The following is a 12,814-nucleotide window of genomic DNA, read 5'->3' on the forward strand; positions in this document are numbered from 1 at the left end:
GGCCCCAGGGATCATCCCCTCTCCCCGGCTCCGATCCCTGGCAGCGCCAAGCTGGCACTGGGCACCTTGGCACTGCCAGCCTGGCACCCTGGCAGTGTCCCTTTCAACCTGGCAGTGCCACCCTGGCAGTGGCACCCTGCCACGGTGCCTAGGTGACACTGCCAGGGTGTCAGGTTGACTGTGCCAGAGGGAATGCCAGGGTGCCACCCTGCCCTGTCCCCCACCCAGGGGTCTCAATGGCCTAGTAGTCCATCCCCAAGTGCCATTACGACTGGCCTACATTACAAAATGGCACCCTTGCGACATCACCCAGGCCCGGCCATTAGGTACCAGGCACTGGGAGAATCGCTCAAACACATATTTGCCAGTGAGGGTCAGATTCAGATCATGACGCGTCGCAAAATTTTGTTACATTTTGCGAGGTGTTTTGAGCGTCACAAATCTTGTGAGAGGCCTCTCGCGAGATTCAATGGCCTCGTACCGACACCAAATAAGATGGAATGAGGATGCTGAATCGCGCCCATCGACTGTGAGAGCTGCGCGCTCCCTCTGCGTCCAGTGTAAATGTTTCTTTTGCTTTTACCATTTGAAGTTGTTGCTAGTTCTATCAATATATAAATGATCAAGCACTTTCTGTAACTCGTTATGAAACATTTGGCGTGCATTAAATATATTTCGTCTTATTTATGGAGTTATGGTAGTGAACAAACTTAATTACAATTTTATGGCCCACTGAGATGAAGGAGGGCTACTCATGTGGCCCACTTGCTAACCTAGGTTGCCCATCACTGCTTTATGTGAATTGATCACTGCATAATCCTTGTGGAATAAACATTCTTCACCTTGCTGATTTTCTCCTTGGTTCAATTGCGCTGTTTTATTACCTTTGCTCTTGAGTCGCCAGGTATCTTTATGATACCGCCACGAGGTTCAAGTCCGAGTAATGATCAATAACCCAATACACCGATTAGTAAGATTTAAATCAAAGCACATTTATTATACACAGTAATCGCTACTCATGCACAAATTCTACGTCTAAGCTACTTCTACAACTAACAGGCCGATACTTAACTTTGGACTGGCCCACCAGATCAGGGGAACAAATGGCCTTTCTTTCGGGTCCTGAGTCTGCGGGATTCGAAGTTGGTACGGATTGGTAGCTAGGAGCACCTATCTCGTAGCGAGCGTTGAATTAAGACTTACGATTGTCGGTCTTCACTGCACCGGTCACGGTCAATGTTGGTTCGTGTTGCTGGGTGACCCGGGCAGGACGCAGAGGTGAAGAGAGAAGAGAGCTGCTGAAGAGAGTGATTTGAACTTGGGGCTTAACTCTTATAGTCCCCAGGGGCTTCCCGCCTTTCGGGGCGGACCCTGTACCTGGTCCCAAGTGATTGGACTTTGTCCCAATCGCTTGGTTCGATTTTCTCCAATACTGGAGCGGTTCCCTGATCGATGGGCGGTCTTGAGGTGCTCGTTCACCTCCTTTGTGTTGGCTCCTGCTGGCGCCGAGGAGTCTGGCTTTGCTTTGTGTGTCAAAAATGTTACTTATTGTTCCCAGGGATTGCTCATCAGTATGCAGATAGCTGCTACTTTGTTATGCTGATGGCCGCTGGTATCGATGTTGTCTGTTTTTTGCAGAGGTAAATACACAGCAAACCTGCAGCAGCTGGGTTCTGTCTTGTTGGCTGATTTTCCCATCAGCCTTTGCCGTTCGCCGTTTTAAATCGGGAGTTGGCCACTTTAGGTGGCTACAGGTTACCCATCAATCTGTAATGTAGTACTACCACCTAGCTGATTGGATAGATTTAGGTTAGATCTAGCAGCCCACATCTTGGTATTCATTAGATGACATGAGTCACAAGCACTAACAGCAGCTTTGTCTATCTCCTGAATACATAACCTTTCAAAAACATGTCTTTATCCTCCATCACCATGAGGTGGGGGGATCAAACCTGATTCAATGGGGAGCGGAAGAGAAAGAAAACTTGAATTGATATCGTGCTTTCATGCCTGCAGGACATGCCAAATTGCTGCACAGCTAATGAAAGAAAGAACTTGCTCTCGTATAGCATCTTTTCATAAATCAGCTTGGAAAATGCAAATTGTAACAAAAGAGAACATTTATTTGAGGATGGTAAAAAGTATTCAAAAGCTTTATTTGGGCAGCTTGTTAAAAGTAACTCTTTTCTTGGCACTAAGGACGCAAGCCTTAGCCGCATCTCTCAGAAACCTACTGTTCATCTTCAAACATTTCTACCTCAAGTTCTTGTGCAGCCTACAATGGCTGCAAGTAATGTCTGATGGACTGGAGTTTAGAATGTAGGTTGTCAGGACTGATCAGTCATATTTGAAACCTGGTGCCATTGTTTGACGACAAGCTCCAATCTCCGTTATTTCCCTTGTGAGATGTTAGCAAATATGAAAGCAGTGATACTTCAAAGCCAGTGACAGAATTCTCTGAACTAATCAGTTAGCACTTGCGTATCTTATTCCGATGAGTAGAAGCTTCAGCAGTTTAGAGTTCCTTTGGTAATTAGATTACAAGACTGAGAAAATTATTGATCATTCCTGTATAATCCACCACTTAAGCCATTTCGATTTGAGAATTTCTGTTTTGAGCGCCTGCCTTTTTGTTTTTTTTCACAGGTTGTACTCCAACAAAATGCGGCAGGGCAGTGAAAGATACAGTGGTGGATCGAGAAGAAGCAGAGAGGATGTTACGGTATTGCATTTCAATTTTAAAAGTCATAGATAACTGAAAAATAATGGGGAAACTTTAAGGCGGTAAAGTCTGATAAAGAATATGAAGTACTGAATGTACAGAGGACAATTTATAGGTAGTTCTAAAGGAGGTAAGAAACAGGTAAGAAATGTAAAAGATTTAAATATGGATGGCCAATGTAGGAACAGGACATTTAACCCCTTGAACCCACCATGCAATGGGATTGAGTGATTTGTGACCTAACTCAGTGTACTCACCTTTTCCGATATCCCTTAATTAACCTTTGGTTAACAGAATCTACCAGTGTCAGAATTTAAATTAACAATTAAGTCAGCATCAGTTTCAGCCACCTTTTTGTGTAGAAGTGATTATGCCCCCGAGCCCTGAACTCCAACCTGCAGAAATACTTTCCCTCAAGCTATCTTGTCATATCCCCTTATTATCTTTAAAACTTCAGTAAAATCACACTTTTACTAATTTCAAGGATTGCAACAGATGTTTGTATACTCTGTCATCTTACCTGGATTCCAAGATTCGCAATATACCGCAAAAAGAAAAGTCATGGACCTAGATTTCATGCAAACACGATGCAAGGTTTATTGAGAGATGTTGCTCATGCAATCTAAGATGGAGAATTGAAAGTCCTAACACAAAACACAAACACCCTACTGATGTCATTCCAGATCATGTGACATTCCACCAGCAGAAATGTATTCTTTAATACATATCACCCCTCCCTCTTTAGTACAAACAATATTTATTTCCCAATTGTTATGACACCCTGAGCTTGGGCGCGGTCAATTCCAGCCCCCCTTGGCCCGGAGTCGCAGCACAATTGAATTAAATAATAATTTTTGGAAAACTACCCAAAGTCTTAGGCTCTCAGCTGCCCAATAATTACAGTCACCAGGTTTGTAAATATAAACACAATTACTTTTTATTTATATCAAGAACTACAATGAAATATGCAGCACGTACAACTGGTTAACTATTATCTAACTCTCCCACTTTAGCTTGCTCCCACCCTCTACGGACATACACAAGACAGGCAAACACAGAGGAGAGGAGAGGAGAGGGGTAAAAGTAAAAGGAAAACGTGTCTTTGTTTCAGATGGTAGTCTTTAAGCAGACCTTCTTTCAAAGTAAACTTTCACCCAATCCATTTGTTGCAGCCTGTAATGGTTTCATTGTAGATTCATTCAGGTTTTCTGTAGATTCAGGAATACATCAACTCACAGCCTTTCAAGTGTGGGAGACGATCCTTGTCTCTGTGTGTCCAGGTCTCAACTCTGCTTTCCTTACGTCTCTGGAAATCATTCCACTTGAGTAGGACCCAATCACCACCTGTTACCGGGCAGAACACGACCTCTTGGTCAATTCATTGACCACCAGCCAAACATTCAAATTGACTCTCACCCCATCTCTCAAATGCCTCAATGCCGAGCCGTGCTGCCCAAAGCTAGCAGCTTATACTATGTTGCAACTTCTTGAATTCCTCATCCTCTCTGTTGCTTGACTTAAAGATATATGTCCATTAAGTATTCATGGATCAAAAATGATAATGGCAAAAATAAGGGGAACTAAAGGAATCAACAGGAAGGACCCTAACAATGGGCAACAACAAACCCACTTATACATGAGATACATTTCTTTACACCATTATCTTTTTACATATATACAGCTTATTAAGACAGTCTCTCAGGTCGACATTCTGGAACCTGGCTACTCAAGTTCTTGGAAGTGACTTCTTTTTCTTCAGTGGGTGGCACTTTCTGTGTAGTTACCTCAGTGTCTATCTCCATAGGTATTGAAAAGTCCTCAGAAGCAGAATCTGAATTTGTCTGTATATGGCCTCTGTTCAGAAATATCACTGTTTAGATTTTCCGGTGAAAATATCTCTTGAGACATTTCAGCGATTTCACTTTGTGAAGCTAGTGGTTGGTCAGTATGACATCGCAAAATTCTTTAATCGTCCAACTGAACCTGTTTTTGCTAGGACCATAGCAGGTACCCATTTCTCATTGGTAGTGTAGCTTCTGGCGAGCAGTCGCTCTTCTTGCGTGAATACTTGCTAAGAGTTTTGTTCCCTCCTCGCAATCCGTGCTTGTCGCTGTCGTTTGACAATCTCTGAAGTATCAGGTGGTATCAACATGTCAAATTTTGTTCTTCGCTTCCTTTTGAAAAGCAGCATTGCTGGTGAACTCTGTGTTGTGTGTGTCGTGCTTTGGTATGACATCAAGAAATCATTCACTCTTTGGACAATATACCTTGGATCTTTGATACCCTGATAGAATGTTTAAGTGACTGTATGAATCACTCAGCCAATCCATTTGTTGCAGAATGGTAAGGAGCTGACTTTATCTGCTGTATAACATTTCCTCTTAAGTAGTCCTCAAACTCCTCAGATGTGAATGGAGCCCCATTGTCACTTACGACCTGCTCCAGTCTACCAAATCTCACAAATATTTGTCTAACTTCTAACTTGTTCTGTCGTCATGGATTTCATAATCACTCCTTCCAGTCATTTTGAGTGTGCATCCACAATCATTAGGAACATGCCCCCCCCCTCCCACCGGACCAGCATAATTGATGCGTATTCTCTGCCACGGTTGTGTGGGCCATTCCCACGGATATAATGGTTTTAATGGTGGAGTGTTCCTTAGTTTTTCACAGGACTGATATTGCCCAACTTTCTCTTAGATTTGAGCATCTAATCCTGGCCACTGGAAATAACTGTGCGCCTAACGACACCAGGATGTCCCTCACATAGTTGATCAAGGATATTATTACGCGTGCACGGAGAAATAATCAATCTGATTCCCCATAATGAAACGCTATTCTGGACTGTCAACTCAAGTCTTCTTGTGACCGAGAGCATGAGATCTAGATTTTTACAACGTATATCTGTTCCTTTTTGGACCAGACCCATCACCTTTCCCATCACTGGACCGGTTCTTATGTATCTCTGAACTTGAGTCACAGTCCCGAGCATCTTCCTCCGCTCTTGCATCTCCACTTTTCTCACCGATAATTTTGTACTTCAGCAATTTTTTCTTGCCTCAACCATCGTCGTCAGTTTTCTCTTTTGTTACATTCTCTATGTGCCAGGAAAGACTTGGACGTGGATTTCTTACAAATACGATGCAAGGTTTATTAAGAGATGTTGCTCGTACGGACGCCACTTCAGATCACTAGCAGGAATGTATTCTTTAATACATGACACACTGTTTCTCGTTTTTGACCATCAAAACGTGCCTTTTTAAGGCCTATTTTGGTCCCAAGTGGATGACATTAAGTTTTCTACAAATACATTTGTTACGATTTTTCCTATTCACTGAATCATTTCATATTTCTTTGTACCTCCATGTATGCTGCCATCAATGATGCATATCTTTGTGTCATTGACAAATCTGATTATGTGTCTTTCTATCCCACCATCTAAATTATTTCCAAATACGGTAAATAGCTGAGGTCCCAACAAGTGATTGCGGGAGATCACTTCCTGCCAATTGTAGCACCTTCACATTATCCCTGCTCACTGTCTTTTTCTGCACAACCCATTTTTAGGTCAGTAATCTGCTTCAATTGCATAAACTTCAACTTTAACTGATAGTCTGCCCCCCCCCCCCCCCCGAGAAGACAGGAAGAAAATTATATATCTACATCAACCTGGCTCCATTAGAAAATAAATATTTTATTTTTTAAATGGACGTACCTGACTAGCCATGACTCATACCAGAGGAATTTTTAACCTTCAGAAACCAGCAGAGACCTCGTTACCCTTAAAGTGGCGCAAATGCCCCCTGTGACTACAGAAAATCAAATTCCAAAGAAATGCACCAATGCCCTTTGCATGTCTAAGACAGAGATTTGGGCCATGGAGACAGAGTGCCTGAAGGGATAAAGGGACCCTGATTCCTCTATTGAACCTCAAGATTCCAGGGCTGCAAAAATACATTCTTTGTTCAACATCTGGAATAATAATAATAATCCTTATTAGTGTTAGAAATAGGCGTTCATTAACACTGCAATGTGAAAATCCCCTAGTCGCCACATTTCGGCGCCTGTTCGGGTACACTGAAGGAGAATTCAGATATGTCCAATTCACCGAAAAAGCATGCCTTTCAGGACTTGTGGGAGCAAGCCAGAACGCCCGGAGTAAACCCACGCAGTCATGGGGAGAATGTGCAGACTCAGGGCAGGCAGTGATCCAAGCCGGGATTTGAACCCAGGTCCCTGGCGCTAACCACTGTGCTGCCGTGCCGCCCGGAAGAAGTGGGAAGTATGTCACATGACATCCCCCAAGCTGCTAGAACCTGTAATATTGCTGTGTCGAACTCCACACAGGCAATCTGCCATTATACCACCTAACAGGTAGCAGCAGAAATAGCTCTGACCAGGTAAATACCCTTGCTCTCATCTACTGGAAACATCTGGGGTGGGATTCTCCGTTAGCCGATGCTGAAATTGGGAAATGCGATTTGGCGGAGAATAGCTTCTGATGCCAAAATCGCTGCAGGCGCCGATTTGACTCCAAATTGCAATTCTCCGTCACCTCGAAAACGGCGTCAATGCGTTTCACTCCGCATGTACAGTATACACCGTTTGCATATCATTAGTGGGCCCAACCCGGCACTGTCCGGGGCCTCCGCCATTCTCCGACTCCAATGGGCCGAGTTCCCTATGGCGTGCTTCACTTCTGCTTTTGAAAATCGTCAAACCGGAGTGGCAAACCTGCAGAGGAAGATAGAGGGGGTGTGGAAGCTGTCCAACATCGCCTTAGTGTGCTGACAGGTGTGCTACTGGCTTGGAGTGGGGTGGGGGGGGGGGCTTCTGCCAGGGCTGGGGGGAGTAGTGGAGTGTGGCCAGCAGGAGTGCTGTGGGTTCAGGGTGGACAGACACGGAGCACCATTGCTGCAGCGGCAAAGGCAGCCATGCAGCTGAACACACCGCTCACAGCCCGATTTGAACCTGGTGCCAAGGGTCATATAGGTGTCTCCCCAGAGCAACCCCTGGGTGCCCTTTGGCCGACCCATCAGCTGTATTGGCGCGCTCCAGCACAGCCATCTTTTTAGCTGGGATAAGTGTGTGTAGGGAGTGCAATGTGTATGTGTGGCTGCAACATGTCAGCCTCCTGAGTGTCGATCATGGGCCCGGCGAATCCTGCACCATTTTTCAGTGGAATTGAGTGTTTTTCACGCAGCACCGGTGCTAAACCCTCAACGGTAGCGGAATTGGTCCAGGTGCGGGGCCGGTTTTTCTGTCGTAAAAGTCCACAGATTCTCCCTTGGCGCCAACACTTAGTGTCAGAAACAGAGAATCCAGCCCTCGAACTCTGGTATCAGTGCCTGTAAGACTAATTCTTCATTGTGTCTCTTCTTCCATCATGGAAGTCCTCGCTTCTGGAAGCACAGATCACCCTGCAGCAGTTTCAGCCTGGTAATCTCTGGAGGACTCCACCATGGAACTTTTGATTCTGGTCTCTACACTCACATGAAACTATAACTCTTATTTTTATCGTGGTCTTGTTATATACCCCTTTTATTCTCTTATCCCTCTTCTAATATATGTGTGCAAAAAGGGCAGGTTTTGCAAAACTCCTTCCCACATTTTGTGTGATTTTGAAATAAACCAATCCTCTTGCCTTATTGTGAGTTTGCTGTGGGGTTATTAATAGAGAATCGGACCACTCCAAACTGAAGAGTTGGGGAAAATATATCACCACTTATAAAAGGGGAAAATAAAAAATAAAAAACACCTTTCTGTTTACAAACAGAGTGGCACAGTGGTTAGCACTTAGCACCAGGGATCCGGGTTCAAATCCAGCCTTGGGTGACTGTTTGTGTGGAGTTCACACATTCTTCCCGTGTCTGCATGGGTTTCCTCTGGATGCTCCGGTTTCCTTCCACAGTCCAAAGACATGCAGTTGAGGTGGATTGGCCGTGCAAAATTGCCCCTTAGTGTCCAAAAGGTCAGGTAGGGTTATTGGGTTACAGTGTCATGTGAGAGTACCTTTAAGAAATGGATGTTTAAGCAATGTACCTTTAAGAAACGGAGCTGATCATATTACTGAAGTGATGTCAGAGGGTGGGGGGAGCTTTTGGTTTCAGTTTGAGGAGAAAGCTGGGAGTGTCTGTGTGTTTTTCTGAGAGTTGCAGGAAGAAAACACAGAGCTTGTTGAGAGCTGCAGGAAGAAACAGAACTGGTCTGTTGATGTCTGAAAATCCAAAGACTATAAATATATTGCATGTAGCCTCATGTCTGCTTTTGAAGTTTGAAGTCTTTTGGATGTTTAAAAGAACAGTTTGAAGGCGTATTTAGTGTTGTAGTCTTTTGGGGTTATCTTTGAAGTAATGGGTGTTAAGATATTCAATGTTTGTTTTTTAAAGGTTAAATTGAGTTCAGAGAATAAACATTGTTTTGTTTTAAAAACCATTTGGCCATAATTGCTGTATCACATCTGGAGAGTACGCCGTGTGCTTCCCACACCACAATCTATTAAAAGTTCTGGGTCGGTTGAACTCCATGAAACATTTTGGGGTTCTGTAAACCCGGACCCATAACAACAGGGATAGGTTGGGGGCATGGGACCCTTTCAGAGGGTCGATGGGCCGAATGGCCTCCTTCTGCACTCTAGCGACTCTATGAAATGGGTGGTGATAGGGGCAATCAGGACTGTTTGGATCAATCTCCCTCCGATCCATGCAACGCGATGACACCTCATCCTGGGCACCGGTTCCCTACTCATCAAGGGCAATGACGCCCACCAAACTAGGTATGCACAAATCGAGAAGGAATGCCTCGGCCTCCTCACTGGCATTCTCAAGTTTCATGACTATGTCTATGGCCTGCCGATATTCACAGTCAAGACGGATCACAGGCCCCTGGTCCACATTATCCACAAGGACCTTAATGACATGATGCCTCGGTTGCAGCGCATCTCCTCAAACTCAGAAGGTACGACATTGACCTGGTCTATACGCCTGGCAAGGAGCTCATCATTGCTGATACACTGTCCCGCTCCATCACCGTGCCTAGTGAACCACTGAATGTCATCCGGCAAATTGAATCACGGGTTGAGTCACAGGTGCAGCTGTGTGCTAGCACCCTCCCGGCCTCTGATGAGAAGGTAATTTGGATCCGTGAGGAGACATCAAAAGACCCCCTCTTGCAGCGTGTTATGCAACACCTAGCCAATGGCTGGCAAAAAGGGCAGTGCTCTCAATTTTTCAATGTAAAGAACGACCTGACGGTAATTGATGGTATCCTCCTCAAACTAGACCGGATTGTAATTCCACACAGTCTCCAGAGCTTGGTGCTCCGTCAAATCCATGAGGGCCACCTGGGCATTGAGAAGTACAGACGCAGAGCCAGGCAGGCTGTCTACTGGCCCGGGATCAGCCAGGACATCGCGAACATGGTCCTTAACTGTGCGATCTGTTAACTCTTCCAGCCAGCGCAGAGTAAGGAGACACTTCAGCAGCATGAAATCGAAACCTCTCCGTGGTCCAAGGTTGGCATCAACCTCTTTCATTCAAATGTCCGTGATTACGTGTTAATCATTGATTATTTTTCCAATTACCCTGAAGTCGTGAAGCTCTCAGACCTCACATCTCGGACCGTCATCAAGGCCTGTGAGGAGACGTTCTCCAGGCATGGTATCCCACTCACTGTCATGAGTGACAATGTCCCGTGCTTCAGCAGCCATGAATGGTCTCTGTTTGCCCAGTCGTATCAGTTCAAACACGTCACTTCCAGCCCACACTACCCGCAGTCAAATGGAAAAGTTGAGAAAGGGGTGCACATAGTGAAGCAGCTCATCTGCAAGGCCTCGGATTCTGCGTCTGACATTCACCTGGCGCTGCTTGCGTACAGGGCGACCCCACTGTCCACTGGCATGTTGACGACCCAACTCCTGATGAACAGGGACCTGCGAACGACCCTTCCAGCCACACACTTGCCCAACCCGGATCACCTCCCGATGCTGCAGAAGGTGCAGCAACTCCGAGACTGGCAAAAATGAGGGCTATGATGCTCATGCCACCGATTTGCCCGTGTTATCCCCATCAGACATTGTTCGGGCCAAGATCTCTGATGGAGGCTGGTCAGCTCCAGCTGCCGTTGTTCGAATGGCTGCCCCCCGCTCGTATATTGTGCATCTGGCTGATGGTTCTGTTGTGCGACGAAACAGACGGGCACTGCGCAAAATTGCCTGCCCGCAACCACATTCTTCTCCATTTCCTTCTGTTGTTTTGCCACCTCCTGATACCTCGACTCATGAGGCCACCAGTCAGGCTTCAATCCCGCCCATCAAGGCGCTGTCGTTCCCACCACCATCTCTCCGGCGGTCGACCAGGATCAGACGCAAGCCACAGAGACTGGACTTATGAACATTTGTTCTGTTTGCTTTGTTCTGTGTTCTCGCCTTAGACAGCTGTTTTCACATGTACATATGTTCACATCCACTGCATGTATATTGTCATGTGAGAGTACCTTTAAGAAATGGATGTTTAAGCAATGTACATTTAAGAAATGGAGCTGATCATATTACTGAAGTGATGTCAAAGGGTGGGGGAAACTGAGCTCACTTCTGCTTTTGGTTTCAGTTTGAGAGAGCAGCTGGGAGTGTCTGTGTGTTTTGCTGAGAGGCGCAGGAAGAAAAGCAATGTGCTGGTGCTGAAGTCAACCAAGCTGATATATCTCTGCCATCCAACAGAAAATATATATTAACTGTGACCTGGTGTGTAACTGTTTTTGTGAAGGTGAAGTCTTTTGGATGTGTAAAGGAACAGTTTGCAGGATTGGGTAGTGTTGTATTATTTTTGGGGTTATCTTTGATGTAAGGGGGGTTAAGAGATCTAATGTTTATTTAAAAGGTTAATTTGAGTTCATGGAATAAACATTGTTTTGTTTTAAAAACCACATGTCCATAATTGTAATTATGACCTGGGGAACCTGGGGAACAAGCCGTGTGCTTCAAAAGCAACAATCCATTAACTCCATGATACATTTTGGGGTTCTGAAAACATCTCTCCCATAACCATATATGGTAATATTGGCCTATTCTTGTAAATACGTTCACATATGTCATCCAAACATTAAAAAAAAAAGGGAGATGTTATGATATGCAGACATACACATAATGCTGTACAGGCAGGCACAGTGGATAGGGTGCCTGCCCTATCCAGCTAATAAAGCAGCTAATGGACATAGAGAACAGGACATAACCAATGAGCAGGCAGGATGCTCAGGGGTGGGACCTGACGATAAAAGACACAAGGCACTGACACTCCGCCTCTTTCCACTGATTTCATAGAATTTCATGGAATTTACAGTGCAGAAGGAGGCCATTCAGCCCATTGAGTCTGCACCGGCTCTTGGAAAGAGCACCCTACCCAAGCCCACACCTTCACCCTATCCCCATAACCCAGCAACCCTACCCAACACTAAGGGCACTTTTGAACGCTAAGGTCATTTATGATGAACATCTAGAGAGTCAGTCAAGGGTGTTGTTACAATCTCACACCTCCACCACGTGGCTAAGAGCTAGTCTGGTTCAGTCAGACAGAGTAACCATGCTTAAGTTAGCAGAGAGTCGAACTCACAGAGAACTGTGCTAACTGTGCTATTAGTTCAATAAACCTAATTGAACTAACTTCAAGGTCTGGAGTATCTTTGTGATCTAAGCTGCATCCAGTTGCAGCCAGTGTTACACCAGTGTACCTAACACGACAAATTCAACATTAGTTTCCTTGGAATGTTCAACTTGCTATCTTCTTCTCGAGGAGAACTGCCGAATGGAGGTCCAACATTAAGAATTTGCAGAGCTCTGGAAGCAGGCATATTAGGCAATTAGTCCTAAATGTGTTTTCTTCTGCAAGTCTCTCCCTTGGCCTCATTGTCCCCTCCTTAATAATAGGATTGTTATATATTTCCAAATCTCTACCAATATGAGGGTACGTGAACATGAGCAACAGTTGACGGTACTGATCTTGCCTTTCACCTCTGTTATCTGAGGTTAGCAGTACAATGAAAGATGAGTGCAGCTCCATGCTTAACCACTCTGCCTTTAAAGGCCAGCTTCAATCCGGA

General features: G+C 45.1%; 1 protein-coding gene across 2 annotated transcripts in view; it reads left to right on the plus strand.

Moving 5' to 3' along the window:
- Positions 1–12,814, plus strand: part of ogfod3 (2-oxoglutarate and iron dependent oxygenase domain containing 3) — a 216,452-nt gene that overhangs the window by 89,352 nt on the left and 114,286 nt on the right. For both annotated transcript variants that reach the window (XM_072483276.1, XM_072483277.1), the window contains exon 4: positions 2,647–2,722. In XM_072483276.1, coding sequence (XP_072339377.1) covers positions 2,647–2,722 — 76 coding nt within the window. The remainder of the gene's footprint in view (positions 1–2,646; positions 2,723–12,814) is intronic.

Source organism: Scyliorhinus torazame, chromosome 18, assembly GCF_047496885.1.
Source record: "Scyliorhinus torazame isolate Kashiwa2021f chromosome 18, sScyTor2.1, whole genome shotgun sequence".
Taxonomy (NCBI): domain Eukaryota; kingdom Metazoa; phylum Chordata; class Chondrichthyes; order Carcharhiniformes; family Scyliorhinidae; genus Scyliorhinus; species Scyliorhinus torazame.